The sequence below is a fragment of the Sodiomyces alcalophilus genome (assembly GCF_042370955.1).
Source record: "Sodiomyces alcalophilus JCM 7366 unplaced genomic scaffold ACRALscaffold_8, whole genome shotgun sequence".
NCBI lineage: Eukaryota > Fungi > Ascomycota > Sordariomycetes > Glomerellales > Plectosphaerellaceae > Sodiomyces > Sodiomyces alcalophilus.
In genome coordinates this window covers 2,623,080-2,646,649 of record NW_027263539.1, presented here as the reverse complement: position 1 = coordinate 2,646,649, position 23,570 = coordinate 2,623,080, and the positions used below count along the sequence as shown (strand labels likewise).

Genomic DNA, 23,570 nt, shown 5'->3' with positions numbered 1-23,570 from the left:
TTGTCATGGGTCATAGATGAGGGAACTCATACAAAATATTCACAAAACATACATGTATTCATGCAAGCATGCACGGGGAGAGCAACTCAGAGGCGATATGGATCGTGTTCCGCCTCGATAGTATCCAACATTGCCGATTCGAATTTCCATCACAATCCCGCATCGCTTTCAACTTGAAGGCATTCCGCTCGTCAATTCTTAGACGTATCTCTATTGCAGCCATGAGCTCCTCCCCAAAGGTGAATCAGGAATCCCTATCAAGAAGAACCGCCGGGGCTCTCGTAGCTCTAGATCTGGCCCACGGTGGTGATGGACAGGGACTTTAGTCTGTCAAAAGCTTTCTCAAGCGCAGGCCTGTGCTCTTCGACACCCACGTCAAGGTAGGCTGACGCAGAACCGCTCTCTTTAGGATCCCACATTCCGTGGAGGACACGATTCTCTTGGTCGATAACCCAGCAGCGAATATAGGTACCGACGAGGGTACAGGCGTAAACACGGGCCTTCTCCGGATGTGCATCGAGGTGCACGTTGCAGTATTTCCGAGCTTGGTCCTCAGCGTCAACAGCTTCAAAGGCCCCAGTCGTTTTAGTCGTCTCGCCTTCACAAAAGCAGAATATGTCCTCTTCGTGTGCGCCATCCACTGCGCTGATGACGATATTACAGACGAGCGACGAATCTTCCGTAGGAGGCTGTTGCGAGTTGACGAAGAAACGGTCCTCGGTAAAGACGATCCGGCGGAATAGTCTCTCAAAGAGCCGGATAGTCTTGTGTCCCTTGGGGACAATGAAGCCGCCATTCCCATCTTTGTTCAGTCGAGCCTCTTGATAAGCGTGCTCGAGTTCAGGGCGTCGGATGAGTCCGTGAGGTTGCCAGGGCGACGACATGGCTGCTTTCAAACTGTTCGACAAATGATACAGGCCAGTTCTGGACTTCTGGGTGGTTCAGAGAAACGTGAAGCAACGCCAGACTCTTAGAGAATGTCTGATCTGCTGATAACAGAAGTTCCATGACCGACAAGTCGCCTGGGAGGCAGGTTAATCTATACTTCTTCCACGCAAGTCTCATGGCTGGTATGTCGTTAGCAACCCTGTATTTTCTCCCAATGCCAAGGTCGGTCCAGTACGCTGCACAACGTCGGTTGGTCGCAATTTGCATCGACTTTGACGCCCGATGTAATTTGGTCTCCTATATGCCAAGAAAATAGCCGCCCAGAGCCTGGGAGTCTCGGACGAGCCATTATGTAGGACGGACCTAAAATTAGGCCGGCGCTTTAGCTTCGGAAATAGAGTGCCCAGAATAGCCATTATGCTTATTAATAGGGGAATCAGATGATCGAAGCTCGTAGGCAAGTTGCACAGAGTGTGATGCTTACTAGACGTGGATCATCGATACTAGAAGTGGGAGATGTTGCCACTAAGGCCAGACGAACCAGGACATTATAGGTTACATGTAATCACTGCTGGACGAGGGCCAGGGGCTGCAGACTATGTGCAGTTTATCACAAGATCTATCAGTAGTATATACAAAAACCAGCTCGCTCGCTATACAATCCAAGATAACAACACCGGCATGGATAATATGTCAAGATTCCAACTCTGCCACGTGCCTACGACCATGGTTATGGTAGTCTGCAAAGAGTTCTTGTGGTTCCCTAAGACCCAGTTCTTGAGGCTTCAGAGGTAGAGGTGCCTGAACATAGTGGGGTTCCGAAGGGGGCGGTTCATAGTGCGCCGCGCTTTGTTCTGCTTCCGGCTTGGTAGGAGGTCGAGATCGCAGGCCGTGGTTCCTCCGGAGTAAGTAGATGACGGCAATGGTGGTTACACAAAGCAGGGCCAGTCCACCAATGGCCCCTCCAATTATAGCCCCTAGTGGGATTGAAGACGGAGATGCCTCCTGCGAAGTATCCTCTCCCGAGTTCTCCGGGACCTCTGTTTCTGTATTGGTACCGAGTGCGCTCTCTGCGGATGTTGCATGTGTGCTTGGAGTCGACGTGCCCTGGCTAGTCTGTGTTGCTGATGCCGTGTCACTCGATATGTAGGTGCTGCTTCCCCCTGAGGATAAGCTTCTCGGGGATGAGTTTTGTGGGGGTCTACTTGTGGGCTCCTCAGAGGGCTCCTCAGAGGGCTCGCTCTCGCGCTCTCTCTCGCTCTCGGAGGTGGAGGTCGTAACAGGTTGGGAAGTCGAGGTCGTCACTGCTTGTGCTGTCGGCGTGATATGATAATGATCGGTCCCTGATTTCGCACCGCAGGCGATGTAGGCGTAGGTCTGATCCACGCCAAAAGTAAGAAGCGCCGTGGAGCAGAAGTTGTCACGACTGTCGGGAGTCCTCGTGTTAGCGGAAAAGCAGACACTCACTCAGGACTCCAAGCCGACCGGCAAGCACAAAGTACAAGCACAGAGAAACATACCAGGTAAAAGTAGTCAAGTCGTTTCGGTCCGTGGCACCACAGCCCCGGGAGCAACGGTGACTGTCTACGCAACTCCCTGCTAGACCGCAGTCACTGGCGGCAATGACGGAGGTGGGACAGAAACCCCACAGCCCATTTCGCGTGTCGATGCGGCAGTTGTAACCCGAATCGGCGGTCCGTATGTGATCGGGGTTTCCATTTAGGTAACCGCAAGTCGAAAGCTCGGTGGTGATAGCACGGTCCTGTATTTGAGGGCGAGTGTCGTTGACGCGATGCAGCGCAGAGTCGAGGAGTGGCTGAGACTCGAGTTGGGGCCTCGAGGCGATGGCGGGTACCAAGGGTCGGGAAAGAAAGAGACATGCGCACGGGCAAGTGTCGAGAAGCACTATGACCCAGAAGAAAAGAAACGCAGAACCCATGGCTATTCGTGCGTGGTTCCCTTGTGGCCAGCACGCGGGGGAAGAAGTTTTGAACTCTGGCGAGAGAATGTGCTACGATGTAGGTCGGATCAGAGAACAGAGAGAGAAGAAGTCCCGGCTCTGAATCTGCTAGCGACGATTATATTCTTCACCACATTGTGGTTTCTTTTCCTTCTTCGAGCGCCTCTCTGGGTGCATTGCATTTGCAACATCTTGTCCTCGTTCTTGGCTGTTCTTGCAGTGGACACTGAGGCCAGGGATCTATGTGGGCTTGTCGTAACACGTATCGTTCGTTGGTTGATTTCTGGCAGGATAAGGAGAAAAGAAGAACGGAGGGGAAAGGACCGCCGTAGACGAGAGAGACAACAAGCCCAGGCGACTGCTGAAGAAAGGAGATTGGCCGACCTCGCAGCGTATCCAGACTGTCGGTAAATTGGTGCGTCTGAGAGCACGGTCGTGGCGTAGTCCTGGCGCTTATTTAATGCTCCGCTTAAAGTTCTAACACACCGCTGCGATATCATTGCCATCCTGTTATAATTTACAGTCGTTTCAAGGAAAAATATTTATTCATAAGTCGTCTGGAAAGATTCGTAGGGCAAAATGAAATCAATACCTAGTGTACCATTTTATTTCTATTGACCGTCTTACCGTTACGGAACACAAGACGCCGGCTCGGCCGGGGGATGCGGACCGGGTGGGTCCCGTGGGTCCGAAACGGACCATTCACATCTTTAGCTTCCGGAGATCCCGCCGTTGGTGCCCGTTGGCGCTAATTTCGGTATCAACCCCTGCCCTGTCCAAAGGTCCTTGCCCCGTGCACGGCACGCGTTCTGTTAAGATCCTGACCAACCTCTCCCTCCATTCCTCCCACCCATGACCCCTTCGCGTCTATTCATGGTTTTAGGGCTGCCGCGTCTTCATCTCGACACAAGAAAAGTCATGTGGCACTTGTGATGGATTCGTCGCCATCGCCATGCACCGCAAGCTACTGTTTCTGTTAGTGCCGACCGTGTGTATCTTGCTGGTTGCTACAAGCCTCTATCTAGGCCGCGAGCATCTCACTCGGCTGCCCAATCTGCACATACCGTTCTTCGACGGAAGCACGTCAGGAGATGCAGAGGTGATACCGGAGACTGTCGCATCGGCATCGGGATCAGCTTTCACGTCGAGTGCTGCTGGCAGTGTCGAAACTACGGTCGCAGAGCCCACTCGAAGCCACGACAGTTCACATCCCTTAGCGACTGCACACCCGCAATCCATAACCATTGCGAACGGTTAGTATTCCTATCACTACCCTTAACGACAACAATGCTGACATTGGCCATGGATCAAGGAACCATTCTCCCAGCGAAACGCATCCAGCCCTACATTTCCGCGATTCTCGATCCATCTTCAACCGAATTACCTCGCCTCGAATGTCCCGCATTGAACACTACCCGATACGATGTATTAAAAGAGACGCGCGATGCCCCGAGCGGACATATTGATTACTATTTCGCGCTCGATTTGCGCAACTGCTTGTCCCTCCTCCCCCGCCTCCTAGGCAGCATCGTCGAAGCGATTCAGTTCTTGGGACCGGAGCGCTGCGCGCTCTCGATAATCGAGGGCAACTCGCCCGACGGCACGGCCGACGTTCTCGAAGCACAGCGTCCGTTCCTAAAACAACTGGGCATCTCCTACTTTTTCAAGTCTTCCGACATCAACCCCGCGAAAGGAGACCGGATCAAGAAACTAGCCCAGTTGCGAAACCTCGCCCTGGAACCCCTATTCGATACGAATGATGTCGGGAGCCGGGTATCCGAGAGCACGACGGTCCTCTTCGTCAACGACGTGGCCGCGTGCGCAGAAGACCTCCTCGAGCTGGCCCTATCGCGCCGCACCCTCGGCGCCGACATGACCTGCGCCATGGACTGGACCTACGTCGGGCGGGACCCGACGTTCTACGACGTCTGGGTGGCGCGCGGGATGAACGGCGATTCCTTCTTCGAGATCCCGCCGGACGGCAACTGGAATTCGGCCTGGAACCTCTTCTGGAACGCGCCCGAGACCAAGGCGAGGTTCGACGCGCGGCTTCCCTTCCAGGTCTTTTCCTGCTGGAACGGCGCGGTGGCCTTTGGAGCCGCGCCCCTGCTGTTGGACGACGGTCTTCGGTTCCGGCATGCTCGGAAGGGCGAGTGTGCGCAGGGCGAGCCGCAGACGTTTTGCAAGGACTTGTGGTCGAGGGGCTATGGAAAGATTGCCGTCGTCCCGGCGGTGAACTTGGAGTACTCGGACGAGAAGGCGGAGAAGATTAAGCATTTGAAGGGGTACACGTCGGACGTGGTTCGGCATCAGGCAGAGGGGGCCCTGATTGACTGGATCGCGGAGCCTCCTGAGAAAGTCAAGTGTATGCCCAGCTGGAACAACCAGTTTTGGCGACCATGGAATGAAAGTCTGCCGGTATGATAAACTTGCTATGTTCTAAACATATACATTAATGCATGAGCCATGAATGTCATAACATGCTCGCGCATACGCATCTAGTAGTGACGCATCTCTATTCCCTTGTTTCCGTACCGGCCCGTTGTCCAGACACCACCAGCCTTACGGACAAGAATCCACCAGGCGATGACCAGCAGCGCCACAGAGGTCCACATGGCCAGGATGGCATGAAGAATGCCGACGTACAGAGGAGGGAAGCGGCCCTGGAGCCTATAGCGGATGTAGAAGACCATGTTCCACGTGGTACCGATGAAATTCAAAAAGTTTGCGAAAACCAGGAGAGAGGAGAGCTACGAAGGGGTAGTTAGCATAATGTGGCTCCTTGATGTGAAGCACGAGGAGACAAATGAAGGGGAAGAAAAAGGACTACTCACCGAGCGGAAACCAGAAGACAACATCCAAGCAAAAATCGACACGAGGCCAACACCGAGGGACGTGATCCAGATGATAATGTTCGACGCCGTGGCCAGCTGGTTCTGGGTACGGAAATCCCCCATCCCAGTACCGCCCAGCCCCTGCTCCCGAACGACCAGGTTAACGGAATAGCCGTAGTAGGCTGCCGAGAGGGCAAAGACAACAAACGCCATAGCGGCGGTGGCCCAACGGGCGAGCCGGTGCCACAGGGCCGAGCCGTTGCGGGAAGCGTTGTGGATACCGGTCGCGAGGCGGACCAGGCCGACGAGGATGGCGGCCTGGGCCCATTGGTCGAAAAGTTCCCAGAGGAGCTCGACATGGGCTCCTGCGCGGTCGAGATTGCGCGGGGTGGCACCGCCCGAGAAGTCGGTTTCGAAGAAGGCCAAGGCGATGGCGTACGTGGCTAGTGCACAGAGGATGGCTCTTTGGGAGTGTCAGCGCCGTAGTCCCGAGAGGGCGGAGAAACGTACAATGTGAGGAGGACAAAGGACGCTTTGATCCAGGAGACGGCCTTGCGAGCTGGGTCGGCGCGACGATGCAAAGTGATCAGGGCGAGGGCGCAGAAGCCGATAACTGCGATGGCTGCGATGGCGATGAGGGCCACGGCCGCAATGACGTAACGGCGATATTGGTTGGAATCCATGTTCTGGATGGCATCAACGTCGGCTGTCTCGTATAGGCGAGGAACTCGTGGCGGTATTTAAATACTATCAGATGCAATAGTGGTGGGCGGTTAGAAGGGAGGGATGAATGACTTGAGTCGAGAGAAACAGGTCAGTGGTGTCACCAGTCTCGACTCTTTTTATCCATCGAGGGACCAAGGCCAAGGATCTCCAAGAAACAAGACCCGAACGGGTAATCGTCTTGGAGAGCTTGCTCGCTGGTCGCCCAGCCTTAGAACAGGGACCTGTGACCGAGACATTGGTGGGAATGCCGAGAAGAAAGACTTGGCTTCTGTCAGAATCCACCCAAACGAAGACAACGATCACGTCACCTCTCCACACTGGCTGGGTCATGTTAGTCGTTCTAGGAAGCCCGTCCAGCGAGACTGGAGGCTTTTGTCAGCAGTGCCTTGAACAATGCGACACTGGCGCGAGACGGGACATCCCTGGACATCGCTTGTACAAGCATTGACGACGGCCGAGGAATGCGCAAAAGGGGTATCATATTTCTTTCGTCAATGCCAAAACCAAGAGACTCATAAAGTCAGGCGCATCGTCATCGTCGTCCCCTTACCGAGCGGCCGTCCCGACCAAGTCGGACACCAACTGGTGGACCGCAACAGGCGCACCGGGGTCGCCCCCTTTGCCCAATGCGTGGGAGAAAATCTTGATGCGGTTTTCCGACAGGGCGAACCCAGCGCAGGCAATCTTGGTGATCTGGACGCCCGGGTGGAATAGGTCAAGGGCCAGGTGTTGGTCCAGGTGTCGTGCCAGTGCCTTGGTGAACGGATACTTGCTCCGGATGTCACTGCCACTGTCCCGGCCATCCGATGCCTCATCTAGCCATTCCCATCCCTCTTCACTGCTTCCCCCTGCAAGCATTCTTCGCTTCCGCCGGTCGTGCTGCCAATACGCCCCCCTCTCCCCCCGCTTCACGGCCTGCCCAGTTTGGCCTTCTCGTAAGAACCGCGCGAGGTCGGCTGCCGGGATGATAATGTCCAGCGATCTGATCCCCAACTTTGTCGTCGCCGTGGCGCCAGCGTCCTCTCCGCTCAAATCGGTTGTCCCACTCTCTCCCAATTCCGGCACGTGGAACCCCAACGTCAGGGCGACATCCTTCGCCAACGGCCCGCTGCTCGGCAGCCCAGCTTGCGAGATCCACATCTCCCAGGCGCTCATGATGGACCGTGTTCCCAGCTGCAGCGGCGAGATGCGACAGTCGAACGTCCTGGTTAGAAAGTCCGTCACAAAGGTCTTGAGCGACGCGGGCATCCGCAGGAGAAGGAGCGGCAAGCGCAAGAATTCTTCCGACTTGACCGCCGAATCCATCGCAAGCGATCCTGGTACTTGTAGTGTGTGAAGCCCATCGAACGGCCCGTTCAACCTCCCCCGCGGTGTATCGCTATTTTCGTCTAGTACCGGCAGCAACAGCGCCTCGTAGAGAACATTCTCGTACTCGACATCAATGCACAACCCCTTCTTCCGGGTTGCGATGAAGCGCAGCTCCGACAGGGAGGTATCGCCCGTACGATCCGGGTCGCTGGCCTCCTGGCCCAGAAGAGCAGCGACGTCGAACCAGCGTATTGAGACGTACTCGAGAGACCCGGCGCGGGCGAGGGTCGGATCGGTGCCTTCGAGGCCGACGCGGACGCCGCGGACGACGTCCCCGACGAGGAGGTTGCGGAATTGCTGCGCGAGGGTGTTGAGGCGCGGCGTGGTGAGGGGCTCGTGGCCAATGTGCAGCGGCGAGGCGCGGTGCGTGGAGAAGGAGACGTTGAAGAAGGGAGGCGTCCCCTCGAGGGGGTCGATGGAAATGTCGCTTCGCCGCGGGGCCGACGATATGGGGGAGGACGGGACGGTTCCCAGGTTGGACGTGTGGTCGCGGTGTCGGGGAGGCATCTCGGGTGAGTGCTCTCGCGCGCTATAGTAGGGGATCGTGGAAGTTCGACGAGGATCAGAGCGAAGCGTCCATTCCAAGCGGCCGACTTCTTCGTCGGGCGACTTCTCCCCAGATGGGGACGATGTTGGAAGGTCGGAATACGTTGTGAAAGAGAGATGGTGAGCTCGGGATGAATTCTGATGGAAAAGTACAAAGTACCTACGAATGCGATGTCGCGTCATCCCGCGCGTGGACAGTGCACACCGGGACATGGCCAGGGTGGGGCTGATCTATGCTGAGCCCCACCCAAGTCGATGATAAGTCATGTGATTCCACCCCACTAAGATATTACTAAGAACAGTATGTGCTGCACAGTACGGTATCGTACATACACGGTACAGTACCGTCTCAAGATCCCATCTCACTCTTCTCTCTTCTCTTATTCAAGCCGTCGACTACTGAATCGGAGTAAGACCTCAGCCATGGGAATTGCGAGAATTATACCGAAGAGCTTGTTTTTAGTCACAGTACAGCCCTGAAACTAGCCTATGGTCCCCTGACCGGCGGCTATTGTCGTGATGATCCCGAGTCCTGACCATGCCGTCGTCACCTTCGGTTCTTTTCCATCGCCACGATCACTTATAGGAACCGCTGGAGTTGGACTGTTTCCTTCCCTCTCATCTGCCACTCATTTTGTCTGGGATCTGCTTAGAGAGCCTCGACTTGACGAAGAAATCAAATGGCTGCCAGAAATTGGGCTCACCTTTGCCCAACGACTCTCTGAATATCATGGTAACACTCGCACAAATCTGCCTTTCCAGTAGACGTTCAGTGAGCCTGGGCCATAGCCCCGATTTGACTGTTCTTGGAAAACACACAGCATGAACTTATCCAAAAAAACTGGTGACTGCAAAAAGACTTTCTACACTGAGTACGACCGAAACACAATTGACCTCGCATAGCTCTCCAAATAAATTGAGAAAACCTACACAAACGACCACCAAGAATGAGCACTTCAAACATGACCCTCCCCTCCTGCTCCCGCCGGTCCTCCAGCCCCAGCTCCTCCAGCGCCCACTGGCCCTCCCCCAGCCCACTTTGGCTTCGTCCACCCAGGACACCCCGCATACGTCTGCTCCAAGCTATGCTGCGTAATGCCCGTCTTCTCCAGTCTCTTGCCAAACTCCCAAAGCGTCCCATACTTATTGATCGGCTGGCTCGGCTTCTGGTGCTCGGGGATATGGAACGTCAAGGGCAGAAAAGCGTCCTTCGGCCGCGGAAACGGCGTCTTGTCCGTAAAGTCAAACTTGTACGTCGTGCTGGTCCCCAGATCCCCCCTGAGCCCGAGGTGCCCCAGTGCAGCGGCGATGTCGTTGGTGCTTACGCTCCTCTTGCCCCCGAACAGACCGTCCAGTATGTCCCACACGTCCGGGGGCAGGCCTGGCCTCGTCGGCGTCGGGGGCGGAGGGGGTGCAGGCGGCGGGAACTCCTCCAGGAAGGCCCTGTTTCGGTCCGCCTTGGTGCGGCGTTGGGCTTGCTTCTTCTCGAAGTCGCCCCTCTGCCGCCCCTTGGCCGGTTTCCGTGACGGGGAAGTCGTGATCTTTGCCGGGGCGCTGCTGGGCTCGGGGCTGGATGGCCGCGGAGGAGTCTGCGGCGCCGGTTTGGGTAGTGGCTTGTACGGTTCGGGTTTCGGCGGCGGCTTGTCGTCTTCCTCGACTCCGTCGTAATCGCGACTATACGGCCAGGAGGCGCCTCCGCCGGGGGCCGACCAGGGGTCGAAAATCTCGTGCCAGTACCCGGCGAACGCTGGCGGCATCGTCTCGATCTGGTCCACGTCGAACATGTCGTCTTTGAAATTGTACGCCTCCAGCTTGGACCTTTTCTTCCCCGTCAGTCGCGCCACGAATCCAAGCCACGCCTTGTTGATGGCAGCCTTTTGCTCCTTCCTCCTTTTTCGCACGTCTTTCTCCGACTCGTCCGGGCCACCGTCCCGCTGGAGTAGCGATAGAAGATGATGGCCCCCGACCACGTCCTTTTCGAAAATGGGCATCTTCTCGAGCGCGTGGAGGCTTGTCAGGGTCTTGCTGAAACTATAACCAGCCAAGTTCTTGTCGCCGTCAGCCTGGCGGGGATGCAAGTCGCTCGTCACGTCTAGGAACTGATCCGCTTCCTCCTCGAGCCAGGCGCACCAGTACATGCTGTTCAGAGGATCAACTACCCATCTCGTCAAGTAGCCGGCCTCCAGCAGAGGCTGCACCATCGGCGCCATTGATTCCATGACCCTGGCTAGCCCGGCAAAGCCCAGGGCCCTTTTGTCTCCCAGGAGTTTGAATATGTGCGCCCCCACCATTTTGTGCGCATGCTCTAGTTTCTGGTCGTAGTTGAGGTTCGCCGGGTCCGGGTTCATAGCGGCGGCGCCTTGGCTCTCGACCTCGTCTCCCGGGAACAGGTTGTCAAAGTAGGCGGCATCTCGAGGCCGAAAGCGGATGCCTTGATCCCCGGGGTTCTGTGGCAGATCCGCCTGGCCCGGGCGTAGCGGCTCCCTGACGAAATGTTCCCGAGCACGGGGGCCAGCTACCCAGATGCCCCGATCGCACACCTCTCGCCAGTAGTAGTCGGCAAACCACCGAATATGGGTGTTGAACCAGATCAGGGTCATCATCTGCTCGGAGATGAGTGAAGCCTCCGACGGGTGGATGCAAGGTGGTATGGGTTGAATGATGCCTTCCTCAGATACATTGTAGTCGATGACTTCACGGGCCACGTCGTCGCAGTCGGTCATGAGTGACTGGTTGGCTTCTAGGTCGAGGAGGGCCCGCCAGAAGATACGCCCAACGACGTCGAAGATGAGGTTTCCCCGAGTCAGGTTACTGGTACCTGTAAAATGTGGCAGCACATGGCCGTCATCGTCGACGACCCGGCCGTGATGGTGATCCAGGACCATGTCGACCTGTTCGAGGAAGTAGTCGGTGTGGTGCATCAGCCTCTTGAGGTGGACGAGAGCATCGGTGGTACGAGCACCAAAGTGCTCCGACCAGCGCCGCAGGTGCGCCGCCTGGGGCGAGGAGAAATCCCGAAGCCTCGCTTTCCGGATACTATCGGCGTCTTTCAAGTCCGGAATCGTCCTCACGTCAGCCCATCCCTGGATATTGATAAACTCGTTTCGGTAGTCTGGCAGGCCTTCGATGCGCCAGACTGGTGCCGACATGGGTAGTTCTCGGATGTCGGAGGCCCATTGCATCGTGGCCGCGTCCGAAACGACGTTCAAGAATCGGACAATGACATGCTGCATATACAGACAGGCAAAACCAATTCTGAACGGGAATCCGCGTCCGCGTCTCCGGTCAAACTCGACGATTTGCGCTTGTTGCTCGTACGAAGCCTTGCTATACTTTCGCCGCAAGTCGGGACCGAGGTATGCTTTGGCAAAGGAGTTTGCGTGGTCCTGTTGGCTGTATTCCTTGTCTGGAATATCCAAGGATATGGTCACGTCGGGCAAGTAGGCGAAAGTTGAGAACCACCGGGTTGCCCAGCCGCACCATGAATCCCGCATGTCCCACTTGACGAAATGGGCCGGGTGGTGTTTCCCGCGAGAGACGAGGAGGTTGATGAACCGCCGCGGATCGTTCAAGTTCTCCTGGCACACCCGGGGAACGAGAAAGTGGAAGAACTGTTGGAAGTTGAGCTTTTCAAACTCGTTCCCCCCATCCTGAAAGACATACGGGGCTTTGAGACGCGGCCAGTGTAGGTCTCTTTCGGGGCCGGCCGCATCCCCCGGCATCCGACTCTGGTCGACGCGGTCGAAGTGACTCAGCAGGTTGGCAATATCCTGCCGGTCGACACGGGCTAGCCGTCCGAGTGAGGCGGGCTCAGGCAGGTCGATGAAGTCGCGCAGTGTTGCCTCCCAGCACCCTTCGAAGAAGGATCGCCTATCACTGAGGGTTCGTTTGAACAGGTGGTCGACGGCATTGCGGAGGACGGCACAGTCGAGACCTCCGACTTTTCGACGAAGGGCGTTCCACTCGACGAAAAGGCGGCGCGCATGAAACTGGGCTTCGCCGCAGATTGAATCGAGGCTGGCTTGCGCATCATCGCCTGCAAGCGGCGGCATCGGAAACTGCTGGCCATAGCCCAGGCTCTTGAGAAACGGCTCGCAGCCGTCGCGTTGGTTCTGGTACGTTGACCATCTTTGGCCGGGCGGGAGAGGCCTGAAGTTGTCGATGCCTTCTGCGGCCATCTTTTCCACGTCTTCCGGTTGGATCTTGGGTTTTCCGAGCCAGAAAATATCATCCGAGCCAGGCCAGACGTCGGCAATGGAGTTCTGTCCCTCCTTCGTCTGGCCCTGCCCCGATGGCTTTTTGCCATGCTTTGATTTTTTCGAGCCCTTGAATTTCGGCATCGCAACTGTGTGAGTCGATGTTGATGTTCCGTCCCAGTAAAGAAAAGGAAAAGTGGTCAAAACAAACTGGACTTGAATCGTTTCGGCAGGCAATGCTCGGCAGATATGAGACCTCGGATCCTAGCGAGTATTGGAGATCATAAGGAGAGAAGATTCAACTTGGCTAGTCGAGAAAAAGGCCGCGTCGAAAGATAATTGAGCCCTGAGAAGAGACGACATTTGTTGGCACCTCGCTTCAATCTCCAGTAGCCGTCGGCCATCTTTGTTGGGCTTCCTTACAGAGGAATGGACAAAGGCCATTCTGGGTGGCAGAAACTCGACACGATGAATGACAGGTGTAGGAATAGCATCTCATGCGTGAGTAGACGGTGAATGGGAAGCAGACAAAGAAGTGACCAGTAAGGGGAAACATGTTCGAATTCCGGAACCGGACAACAAAGACGCCCGGGGGAGGGACAGGGGAAGGGGGACCGAGGAGATAGCAGACAAACCGGGAGAGGGAAATGTAATCGGCCTAGCTTATTAGATTGCTATTTAAAGGTCTCGTGAGAAAATAGATCGACTTCAGTCAACCTTTTCCCATTAGGCTTGTAAATGCCAGATACATGGGTTCCAAAGGATGAGGCATCGTAGGGACAATCCCTGGTCGTGCCAAGAGCTCCCTTTCAGGAATGCTCAGACAGCATGTCCCCATGGTCCACTGCATCCGTAGGGTGAGTGTGAGGTTTTGTCGTACTCGATTCAAAGATGTACGAGAGTATGGTGCCGTGCAACCAAAGGGATGAGGCGAGGTATTCGACGTCTCCAATGGGAGACTCAGAAGGACAAGCAAAGTGTTGACCAGACTGTGTACGTCGGAAGATTCGTCACTTCTCCCCGGAAATCCTCTTCCTGAGCGCGATAGCCGGTGAGTGTGTCCAAGTTTGGATTCCGGCTGGGCGTGCGTTCGCTACCACTCGAGAGGCCCGTCGTAATCGTAGTGGGAGGACCAAGGATATTTACACCGGCCGCCTCAGGCACCGACACTGAAACCGAAGGACCCGTCAAAAACGTCCGACTTTGGCTGTTCCGAGTTACGCCTCATAGCCTTTAGCTCATCAAGAGAGGGCACTTTGTTGTCGGGGTAAAAGGTGAGGATGTTGTCCATGTCCTCATCGGTAAACTCGCACATCTCGTCCCATTCGAACGAGTTGCTCACATTGGTCATCCTGTAGAGTCCCGTGTCAGCCTAGAAGCCATGATATTTTGTCTTGACGGGACAAGGAAAAGCGTGGCCATCAGCGACAAACGTACCATGCCATGCGCTTAGGGCTATCTTCGTGTGCAGGGGCTATCTTCCGCAGCCTCTGTCTCAACTCGCCAATAGCCTCAATGGCGTTTCCGGCATTCTTGGGGAGCTTCTTGGCGATGTACCGCCTGATAAGGGCGGCCAGACGCGGACCTTTCCCGTTGGTGCTGACCATGATCTGCAATGGGCCGTCGCGATGCACGCTGCCAAAGTAGAAATCGCATTCCGGGGGTACATCGGCAATGTTGGCCGGGATACGGCGCTCTTTGCATAGCTTCCAAATGACGGTAGAGGCTGCCGGGTCGTCGATGGCCACGAGGACCATATCGGCAGCGTCGAGGTCTGAAGGTTCGAAGACGCGGTCGACATGCTTCACCTGGCCACGAGAGATGCGGTGGGAGACCTCGGGATTGAGACCCGAAGTGGGGCATACGACAGTAACGTTGGCATCGGCATTTAAGACGTGATAAATTCGACTGGCGGCAACCTGGATTAGACGAATGGCGAGAGTCAAATTAGCCATCGGCATTGAAGATGCGAAGGGGGAGAAGAACAGAAGGCGAGCAGAAGAAAAGTTCAGCCTACCTCGCCGCCACCAACAACCAACACGTTCTTGCCCTTAACCTGCCAGGCGAGGATCAGGCTGCCACCGCCTTGGATCTCGGGAAACTTGTTCGATGACTCGGTCATGCTGGATCGTATCTTGGACAAGGGCGGGCGGGGTCGAGGAAGGATGAGGAAGAAGAATGACCTGCGAAGGTACGTGTGGGTAATTTCCAGATGACGAGCTATGCTACGATAAGATAAGGCGGCTGATAAGGTGATAAGGAAGTGACATGGGTTACGGAGTACCGAAGGTGGGTCGTCAAAAGTATCGACCACCTTTGACCGTTAACATTGGCGGGCTGTTAAAAATACATCGGAACATTTTTAGTGGCTATATCCACAACGAAGAGTGGGTCCCGTCTTCGGTGAGCCATCCATTGACCTCGCCTCGCTGATCCAGTTCCGTCTATCGCTTCTTCCTATCCCCGCCGCAGCCTCGCGGCCATCACTTGAACCATCAACCTTCAACCTTTTTTCAGCTACACCCACGACATATCTAGTTGGCTTTCCCCGACGAGATTTCTTCTCATTCAACTTAATACTTCGCTACTCCTCTCCCTATTCGTCTCTCGCATCTCGTCGAATCCGAACCATCGAATGAGCTCCTAGAATCCCCCCCTCTTACATCACCCGTCTTTGATCGAGTTCCATTTCTTCCTCGTCCTCCGTCATGTCCAGCCGCAAGCTGGGCGGCGGCCGCATCCTCGGCAGCGGTAAAGGACTCGCTCCGCCGAAACCACCCGCCGTCCCCCAGCGAGCACCCAGTCCCAACGCACCCTCCGATAGCACCTTGTCCATCAACTCGTCATCAGCCTCCCTCCCGGTTTCAAACACAGCACCCAACAACTTCGCCCAAGATTTGACCTCCAGGATTAGCCTGGATACCCCATCTCTACCTGAAGCCTCCAGTACGGCATTGGTCTGCCCAATATGCGAAGAGGCGATGGTACGTTAGCCACCATCAACCCCTTAGCCGAGGCCATGCAGCCTTTTCGACATTCTAGCTGACCAGGAACAACCCACACCCTTAGTTGACCCTGCTTCAACTCAATAGGTGAGCGGCCACTCCCTTCTTACCACAAATCAAATACGTTCATGGGACCTGTTGCTGATTCTTTTGCTGCCCAGACACATCGACGATGCGCACCAAGAATTGCCAGAAGTTGAACAAGATGAGGTCAGGACATGGTTCGACAAACAGGTCCGCAAGGCCAAGCGTTTCCAGCCCCTTTCCATCATCAATCAAAAGCTCCGCGGTCTCGACGTCTTCGAACCGAACGAATCTATTCCGCCGCCGCAACACACCCATTCCAAAGCCGCCAGCGAAGGCCCCATAGACCCCGACGAAGTCATAACAAGATCACACTGGCAGCGCCAGACCTTAAGCGACCGATGCACCGATCCCTTGTGCGGAAGGGGCCTGGGCCCCGTGAATGGGAGTGTCAATTGCCGGTGCTGTGGCCGCCTCTTTTGCGAGGAGCACACCATGTACCAGATGAAGCTGTCGAGGTCGGCCCAGCACGAGCCCGTCCGCGGCTTCTGGGCTCGAGTCTGCGAGACCTGCTACAAGTCGCGCGAGGGGTACAACGATCATAACGGCTTGGTGGTCGACCACACCGATACCTTCACCGAGATGCGTCGGAAGCGCGTGGAGAGGCAGAACCTCGAGACATCCAGGCTGGAGAAGCGACTGACCAGGCTCACGTCGCTGCTCGCGAACCCGCCAGAAGAGTTGCCGGCCACGAATAGCGGCTTGTCGATCGCCAGTTTGACGGGGCAGAAGAATGCGCGGAGAATCATTGAGCAGTCTGTAGTGACGTGGGAAGACGACGAATCGGTGCCCGAGTGCCCGTTTTGTCAACAAGAGTTCCGGTCATGGACTTTCCGGCGACATCACTGCCGTATCTGTGGCCGTGTGGTCTGCGCTGACCCTAGGACGGCTTGTTCGTCCGAGGTGGGTTTAAGCGTGGCCAACCGTAAGTCGCCCCATGTCCCTGAATTCATGCGCTGCACACGGTGTAGATGGCTGACTGAAGGATACAGCGGTTGCTTCCGCCACAGAAAAGCCCCCAACAGCGACACCCAGCCACCTGAACATGGATATCCGCATGTGCAGGGAGTGCAACCATACTATATTTTCCAAACGCGACTTTGCCGCTTCGTTAGCCTTCAAACCGGCCGACCAGCGAGCCTACGATACTCTCCGGCAGTTTGAGCGCGGCATCCGCCAGCTCATGCCCGTCTTTCAACGCGCCCTTCGCGCCTTCCAGCCCGAAGGATTCCAGCACCACCCGCCGACGCACGCCCAGATCCAGGAAGCCTCCAAGGTCCGCAAGCGCCTCGTCGACGCCTTCACCAAATACGACACGGCCGCCCGCCGCCTACGCGACCTCAAGACGACCTCCAAAACCCAGCTCAAGCTCCAACAAGCCGTCTACAGCGCCGCCTCGGCCTTCCTCCACACCCACATGCTCACCCTGAAAGCCGTCCCGCAAGAGCTCCGCTCCCGCTCCTCGCAGTCATCCCAATCGCGCCTGCTCGCCCTCCAGCACCCGAGCACCAACGGGTCGGCGTCGTCGTCGTCGTCATGGACCCATCAGTCCCCCTCGCCGCTGCGCAACGGGGAGCACGCCGACGCGGCCAGCCAGCCGGAAAGCGAGGCGAGCACGCAGGTGTCGGTGCTCGAGGCGGAGGAGAAGGATCTCCGCGAGCGGCTCATCGTGCTGGAGGAGCAGCAGTTTTTGGTGAAGCAGATGGTCGAGGCCGCAAGGGGCGCGAGGAGGTTCGAGGAAGTCAGCGCCCTGGCGAGGAATATTGAGGAGCTGGACGCTGAGATTGAGGAGGTGCGGAAGCAGGTGAGCGATGTGGAGAAGAAGTGGCAGGGACTGTATGCATAGGGCGCCGGGGTGACGATGTGTTGAGGACGTCGCTTGATGGTGACGTTTGAAACCCAACGTCGAACCCTTTTTTTACTTTTTTTCGTTTTGGTTTCTTACCCCCCTGGGAGTACAAGCAGGACCAGGGTCTCAGGGACACGACTTACGGTTGGTTAAGCATAGCATTGCAAGGTGTTTGGTGTACGTCTTAAGCTCTCACTGGGATCATGAGTTGTTTTAGGAGTTTCGGGGCCGGAGATAACGGCCAAAGGATCACGACCAAAGGGAATTTACAGCCATAATGCTAATTACATATTCTTTATTCTGTTCCAAGCGGAAACTTCTCGTCTATGGTCGAGCCTCATTACCACAAATGTTTTCATTCGCCATCAGGTATCATCAACCAAAACAGTAACGACACGACACAACGTCCGCCACGCGACACTCTAGGGGATTTCCGCCCGTCAAACAGATCGAGGACTCCATGTATCCCTGTCGAGTCCCACCAACGCCTAAATAGCTGCCAAAACCAAAGGTGGCAATATATCCCGGTTTGGGTTGGGCGAACCCCTAAGCCAGGTTTGCCGGGCCCATGTGCTTTTGCGCAGATGGTATCATCAGAGAGAACTATGACTAGGCTGAGAGTCAACATGGGAGTAATCTGCTCTCCATGTACTCATCACAGCCCTAATGTTCCCATACCCCAACACATGGATAACGAAACGCCAAGTGGAGAGTGTCAGTTCACAACACCTTCAACCCCAGTGAGAAAGCGTCTCACCCGACTAACCTCCAAGTCGCCCTTTTCGCTCTCGACAGCCCTCAACAAACCGTCGACAACAGCGTCGACCTCGTCCTCGGGGACACCGGTGCACATGGCCACGACACGACGATACTGGACCTCGACATCGCGACTCCGGCCGCGCAGCGCCTGGGCCATCTTGCGCGTGGCGTCCCTCCGGTTCCCCACGGCGGTGATGCGCGCCCTGAGCACCGCGGCGGTGGGCAGCAGTCCGGCGGCCGACGCGTCGTTGCCGGTCCCCTCGCCGGCGGCCTCGAGCACGGCGCCGAGCTCCGTTTCCCAGGCGGCGGCCTCGGAGTCGCGACCGGTGCGGTTCTGCTCCTGGGCGAGGCGGACTTGTTCTTCCTCGCGGGCGTGCGAGAGGTTGGCCACCTTTTGTCGGGCGAGCTGCTGTTTCCTGACCGTCTGTTGGAGGGACTCGAGGGTACGGCGCGATTCGCTGAGCTGGGTGGACCCTGTGCGGAGGGAGGCGTGGAGGGAGTCGAGGCTGGCCTGCCGGGCTTTTATTTCGGCTTGGAACGTTTGGTTGCTCTCGTTGAGGAGGTGGGTTATTGCTGGTGAATGGTTAGCGGGCTTTTATCAAGTTTTTGTTTTCTTTACCGGATTACGGTACGTACATGCGAGGACATCTTCGATGGTTCCTTTGGTCGGCTTGACGCTGGCCAGGGGGCCATCCTGCTCTAGCCTCTGTTCGCCATCTCCAAGATCGGCGACTCCGTCGCCAATGCCAAAGTCTAGGGGGCAGAGGCCGGCGCGGTTTGCGATGTGGGGGTCGGCATGAACCTCGAGTAGCTGGGAGATGATGCTTCGGTTCCCTATCCTAGCCGCAATATTCAGGGCGGTGTCGCCGGAAGAGTCCTGGACGTTGACGACCTCGGTCATGAAACGGCCGATGCCCATCTTCTGGTGCTGCGACTGCGAACTGGCCGGGGCAGCGTCGCCGCCTTCGGCGTTGGGGACATCGGCCGGGGTCGGCACGCTGCCTTGCCGGACGACCCACTCGAGGAGACTCTCTAGGTAGTAGCGGCTCGCGGCGTTCCTGCCCTTGACGGCACTGGTCATGGCGATATGGTGTAGCACGGTGCGGCCCTTGCTGTCCCGGACCTCGATGGTGGCGCCAAGGACTTCGAGTAGGTCGGGGAAAGAGCCGTGGTCCATGGAATTGGTCACGACGCAAGCGCGCATCAGTGCCGTCTCGCCCATGGCGTTCACACGGAAAGGGTTCGCGCCGGCGCTAACCAGAGCCTTGAGGAGAGGCATGCGCGACAGTGTGGCGGCCCAGTGCAGGGCGGTATGGTATTGGTGGTCGATGGGCATGTCGAGCTCGAAAGGAGACAAGGACCGCAGCACGTCGTACTTGGACGGGTCCGGGGTTGTCTGTTCCACGTCCATGAAGAGGGCCATGAGCATGCTCCGCTTATGTTCGGCTTCGGGAGAGATGTCGTAGCGGAGGGGCTCTAGGGGGCTGTGGCCGTCGTGGGGAGGAGGGGGGCCAGTTGGCGCGGTGACGGCTTGCGAGTAGATGAAGGATTCGTTGGGTTCGGTGGGTGAGCCGGGGAAAGCGTCCTGGAGGGCGTCGGTGGCGGCATTGTGGTAGCCGAAGCTATCGGCCGGGGCCATATTCATCCTCTGGCGTTTCCTCGGGGGTTCGATGGTCTCGAGCGGTGGGGCGTGGGGGTGAGGCTGGGAGTGAGGTTGCGAGTGGGAGTGGGACTGTGTGTGGGAGAGGGCGAATGACTGTTGGGTGGAGAACTGAGAGTTGGTAGGGTTCGACTGGTGGCCGTAGTCGGAAACATAACTCTGTTGAGAGTTGGAAGGCAGGTCGTCGAGGCTGGGCCCGCCCGCCATGGAGTTGGGTCCGGTCATGGAGGACTGGCGACTGAAGCTGGGAGCTCGGGTGGGACCGTTGCGGGCGCGGGGACCGGGCGACTCGAAGCGGGCCTTGCTGATGGCGGCAACGGCGTGGGAGGCAGTGGAGGAGATGTTCTTGAAGAAGGTTCCGCTGAGACCGTTGGCGCGGGCATCGTTGGCCGCGTTGTACATGCGCTTGCGCTGGGCGGCCATGGCCTGCTCCTTGGTCGGGGTGTTCAAGTCGCCGCGACCTGCCTGGCCACCGTCCTGGCCCATGTCGTAGGTCAGGAGAGGGCGCAGGAGCTCCTCGACGCCGTATTGGCGGCAGACCTCGACGCCGCGGTCGAACTTGATCCAGGTGCCCTGATATTTGCCATAGCCGCCCTGGACCTTCTCGTGCTCGCCCGTTTGGATTTCTTTCTCGAGGATTTTGGTACGCTTGCCTTTGTCCACGCCGGCGACTTTGAGGATTTGTGTGGCATTGACCCAACTGTCGTTTCGACGGCGCATGACAGCGATACCATGGACTTCCATTTCGTAGACATCGACACCGGAATAGACGGCCTGTTGGTGGTGGTCTGCATTAGTAGGACATACGGATCGGTCAGGTGGGTGGTCTACATAGAAGGACATTGCCAGGTAATGCAAAATGTCGATGTAACTTGACAGCTCGAGGAGTGAGTGGATAAAGTGGGTTGACGGTTAACGTACAGAATAGATCTGAGGAGCCTCGTCAGGCATGCGCGATGTATCGTAGGGGCGATAGCCTGAAGAGGCCAGGCCCGGCTGAGATTGTTGGCTCATGGTGAAGGATTGTTGGGATGAAGCTTGGGACTGGGGCCCAGATGGCATCATGTTGGGCAACCAGAAGACTGAGGAAGAGGGCCGGCGTATGCGTGAGGATATGGATGGTCAGGAAGACGTGGTAGCTCGATATAGCAATGTAGGACGGCCAGCGAAGAACGTGATGGGCGTCAATCGACGCGGGAGGCTGAGGGTCGGAGACGGAATCGACGGCGGCACTCTAGGGAGACGGACAATGGTGATGGCGAAGGGACGGAAGGATTTGTAGCAAGCCGATAGGGATGGCGTGGGACGGACCACGACATGAAGGCTCGGCTCCGATGCCAGGAGAATAAGATGGTGTAGATTACGGCCCGTCGCGGAAGCAGAATGGGATATGCTTGTGCATGAGGAAGTGTTGACTCGGTCTGTCGGCAGGGGGTCCTTAAGGCCGTGGTCGTGGTGCGAAGGAAACGAAAGACGTCGAGACTCGGTATGGAGGCAGGAGAGGCAGGAGAACCTGAGAAAGTCGTGGAAGGCACGCCTGCTCGGTCCAGTTCAACCGTCTTCAGACTCGGGAAACGGCAGCGTGACAGGCGAACTTGAGTTCAACGTTAGTGTAGTGTGGTCGTGGAAACTCGAGAGGGAATAGAAAGGCGATGTGTTCAAGGTGTGGAGTCGGCAGCGAAAAATCGACAGTATATGTTATAATGAGAAGATGACCAGTGCTCGCTTCAGGATTGGCCGCTGTAATATCTATCGGCGAGCGGAGGGAGAGACGAGAGACGAGAGAGAAGAACGAGTACGGTTGACAGGTAGAGGCGAGACTCGAGGGCCGAGGACGATGCCATGCAACTCGGTTCAATCCAATTCGAATGAATTGTTGCTGCACGCAGCACGATAGTAACGGATTAGGTACGGATAGAAACGTCGATTCGCCAAGAAGAGGAAATGCGGACTTTGCTGGAATAGGAATTTCAATTAATCGTGCGTCGTGGTCGACGTGTGGATTTCGCGCAATGTCGTGTCGAGAAGCGTGTTTCGCGTCAAGACGAGGAGGCGAGGGATAGCCGACTCTGTAGGTACATAAGTTAACCGAGCCTCTATAATCGCATAGTTCGTATGCATGCTGCCGCACGGGCCGCCATTCTACAATCGGTACGGAATAACAATAGACCGAGGAAGCGATGCTATCTAACGTTTAAAACGGTTAGAACGGGCCGCCGGACATATCGTGTCAAGTTCTTATGGGACTGATACAATCCTTCTCATACTGCGTGATTCTATACGTTGAACATCTGCCGCGCGCTCCCGGCTCGGTGGCTGATAAGAGACCGATTTTTCCAACTAATCTAAATCCTTCGTCTGACAGGACAGGGTCGCCATACTTGAACATACGCCGTCATGGCTGGGACATAATGCGGGGAGACGGATCTTTAACCTCTGCCTGACTTTGGCATTCATCATCGCCCGTATACACGTACGGCGGCTTCTTTTTTCTTTGATTATTCAATTAAGGAATTATTGGCGTATTCCTCCCGCAGTGAAAGAAAAATGGGCCTGTCAGACTAATAAGTCCGATCAGGACGTGGTCCTCATCAAAGGTCATTCTGCGGCTGGTATAAGTCCGCTGCACGTCTACCGAACACCATCCCTTGGTTAGCATTCTCTGCTCGAGCATGAACGTTCCCCCCCATGTACTGCCGTGGTCAACGCCAAAGCCGGTCTTCATGGCCAAATCAAGTGCATGGCCGAGCGCGATGACGGACATCCATGCTCTCTGGGGCAGCGGGGACCTGGCGACCAGCTGGGCTCGTACATCAGCCGGCACACCCTGCCTGCCGTATCTAGGCAAACAATAACCGTCCACAAAGTCCCTCACGGCCTTTAGAATCAAGGCTGCCTGGATGACAGTTGATGCCGTGAGGCGCCTAGACCGGCGCCTCTTATGTGCAATCTTCTTCCATTCTCGGAGCATCTGCGGGTGGCGTTTGGTGGTCACATATTGACCGTCCTCCGCGATAAAATCGCTGTGCTGAACAGAAACGCCGCAGAGCGACAAGAACTCGATGGCGCACCCGAAAAAGAGCCATCCCTGGAAGAAATCACGCACTTGTTCCACCGATCGAGTCTTGGTATAGTCGCGCGAATCGAGATCATCGGAAGACCAGCCACGTCTCTCGGGATAGCCTAGGAAGCCTTTCGGACCGGTGACATAAGGCGTGGACGTGAAGTTGCGGATTTTGATGTGGCCTTTCCCCGGCGGGAGCGGACAGTGGTCCATGTTGTAGAGTAAACACAAGTTGCAGACTGCACGTAAAGAGAAGAAGACGCACGCGGAATAGACAATCTGGCACAGAAAGCAGGGCCCAGCGAATACTTGACAGTTGAGCCTTGTTGGTGGACTCGGCTCAATATATCGCCAATAGATCTGGAAGCGAGGACCAGTCGCAGCCCAGCCAAACGAACCGCCAGGATATAGGGACGTTTCCCTACGAGGGGCCGAGGGGGACTCGGCTCACGCACGACCACGTGCACTGCGGCTGATCTGGACTTTTACTCCTGTGGCCGTGGGTAGTCCAGGCAGGCCGCTGATACTGACCTACTGCCCTCAGCTGGTTAACCTCGAGGACTCATTGGCTAGAGAGGCAGGCGACAAGGCTGCTTCGACGGGGACAACAAGCAACCGCTGCAATGCAACC

The 23,570-nt window shown here is 56.5% G+C and overlaps 9 protein-coding genes across 10 annotated transcripts; 2 read left to right on the top strand and 7 right to left on the bottom strand.

Moving 5' to 3' along the window:
- Nucleotides 1–3: 3 nt before the first annotated feature.
- Nucleotides 4–3,354, bottom strand: ACRALDRAFT_1095286 (uncharacterized protein; the record flags this gene model as incomplete). Of its 2 annotated transcripts, XM_071019769.1 has the most annotated exons (13): nt 4–25; nt 53–113; nt 154–229; nt 303–924; nt 962–1,022; nt 1,087–1,215; nt 1,357–1,391; nt 1,458–1,484; nt 1,595–2,314; nt 2,352–2,899; nt 2,983–3,061; nt 3,111–3,269; nt 3,335–3,354. In XM_071019769.1, 13 exons carry the CDS (start codon nt 3,352–3,354, stop codon nt 4–6), a joined length of 2,559 nt encoding a protein of 852 aa, XP_070872140.1. The 2 variants fall into 2 exon arrangements, with proteins under 2 accessions (XP_070872140.1, XP_070872141.1); XM_071019770.1 differs by lacking the exons at nt 4–25; nt 53–113; nt 154–229; ... (7 more) ...; nt 3,111–3,269; nt 3,335–3,354 and having other exon boundaries at nt 288–884.
- A 446-nt stretch (nt 3,355–3,800) lies between these two features.
- On the top strand, nt 3,801–5,272 carry ACRALDRAFT_2044762 (glycosyltransferase family 69 protein; the record flags this gene model as incomplete). Its single annotated transcript, XM_071021467.1, has 2 exons — nt 3,801–4,101; nt 4,161–5,272. 2 exons carry the CDS (start codon nt 3,801–3,803, stop codon nt 5,270–5,272), a joined length of 1,413 nt encoding a protein of 470 aa, XP_070872139.1.
- Nucleotides 5,273–5,346: 74 nt separating this feature from the next.
- On the bottom strand, nt 5,347–6,365 carry ACRALDRAFT_1072848 (uncharacterized protein; the record flags this gene model as incomplete). Its single annotated transcript, XM_071018033.1, has 3 exons — nt 5,347–5,598; nt 5,683–6,145; nt 6,193–6,365. The coding sequence occupies 3 exons, from the start codon at nt 6,363–6,365 to the stop codon at nt 5,347–5,349; spliced, it is 888 nt and encodes a 295-aa protein (XP_070872138.1).
- A 589-nt stretch (nt 6,366–6,954) lies between these two features.
- On the bottom strand, nt 6,955–8,283 carry ACRALDRAFT_2030171 (uncharacterized protein; the record flags this gene model as incomplete). Its single annotated transcript, XM_071020644.1, has 1 exon — nt 6,955–8,283. The coding sequence occupies one exon, from the start codon at nt 8,281–8,283 to the stop codon at nt 6,955–6,957; it is 1,329 nt and encodes a 442-aa protein (XP_070872137.1).
- Nucleotides 8,284–9,278: 995 nt separating this feature from the next.
- Nucleotides 9,279–12,662, bottom strand: ACRALDRAFT_1072846 (uncharacterized protein; the record flags this gene model as incomplete). Its single annotated transcript, XM_071018032.1, has 1 exon — nt 9,279–12,662. One exon carries the CDS (start codon nt 12,660–12,662, stop codon nt 9,279–9,281), a length of 3,384 nt encoding a protein of 1,127 aa, XP_070872136.1.
- A 460-nt stretch (nt 12,663–13,122) lies between these two features.
- Nucleotides 13,123–14,676, bottom strand: ACRALDRAFT_1052862 (uncharacterized protein). Its single transcript, XM_071015759.1, has 3 exons — nt 14,536–14,676; nt 13,956–14,437; nt 13,123–13,870 (listed from the first exon to the last, which is right to left on the bottom strand). Exons 1-3 carry the CDS (start codon nt 14,638–14,640, stop codon nt 13,675–13,677), a joined length of 783 nt encoding a protein of 260 aa, XP_070872135.1. The 5' UTR covers nt 14,641–14,676; the 3' UTR covers nt 13,123–13,674.
- Nucleotides 14,677–15,226: 550 nt separating this feature from the next.
- ACRALDRAFT_2113210 (uncharacterized protein) lies at nt 15,227–17,453 on the top strand (the record flags this gene model as incomplete). Its single annotated transcript, XM_071023627.1, has 4 exons — nt 15,227–15,475; nt 15,588–15,610; nt 15,685–16,546; nt 16,593–17,453. 4 exons carry the CDS (start codon nt 15,227–15,229, stop codon nt 17,451–17,453), a joined length of 1,995 nt encoding a protein of 664 aa, XP_070872134.1.
- A 718-nt stretch (nt 17,454–18,171) lies between these two features.
- ACRALDRAFT_1036550 (uncharacterized protein) lies at nt 18,172–20,889 on the bottom strand (the record flags this gene model as incomplete). The annotated part of the gene is made up of 3 exons (XM_071015026.1): nt 18,172–18,788; nt 18,852–20,649; nt 20,797–20,889. 3 exons carry the CDS (start codon nt 20,887–20,889, stop codon nt 18,172–18,174), a joined length of 2,508 nt encoding a protein of 835 aa, XP_070872133.1.
- A 1,492-nt stretch (nt 20,890–22,381) lies between these two features.
- ACRALDRAFT_2030166 (uncharacterized protein) lies at nt 22,382–23,152 on the bottom strand (the record flags this gene model as incomplete). The annotated part of the gene is made up of 1 exon (XM_071020643.1): nt 22,382–23,152. The coding sequence occupies one exon, from the start codon at nt 23,150–23,152 to the stop codon at nt 22,382–22,384; it is 771 nt and encodes a 256-aa protein (XP_070872132.1).
- Between the last annotated feature and the right edge of the window lie 418 nt (nt 23,153–23,570).

Coding starts and splice junctions, on each gene's coding strand:
- ACRALDRAFT_1052862 (XM_071015759.1), bottom strand. CDS start 14,640: ATGACCGAGTCATCGAACAAGTTTCCCGAGATCCAAGGCGGTGGCAGC. Junction 14,438..14,535: donor TGGTTGTTGGTGGCGGCGAG/GTAGGCTGAACT, acceptor CGTCTAATCCAG/GTTGCCGCCAGTCGAATTTA. Junction 13,871..13,955: donor AGCCCTAAGCGCATGGCATG/GTACGTTTGTCG, acceptor GGGACTCTACAG/GATGACCAATGTGAGCAACT.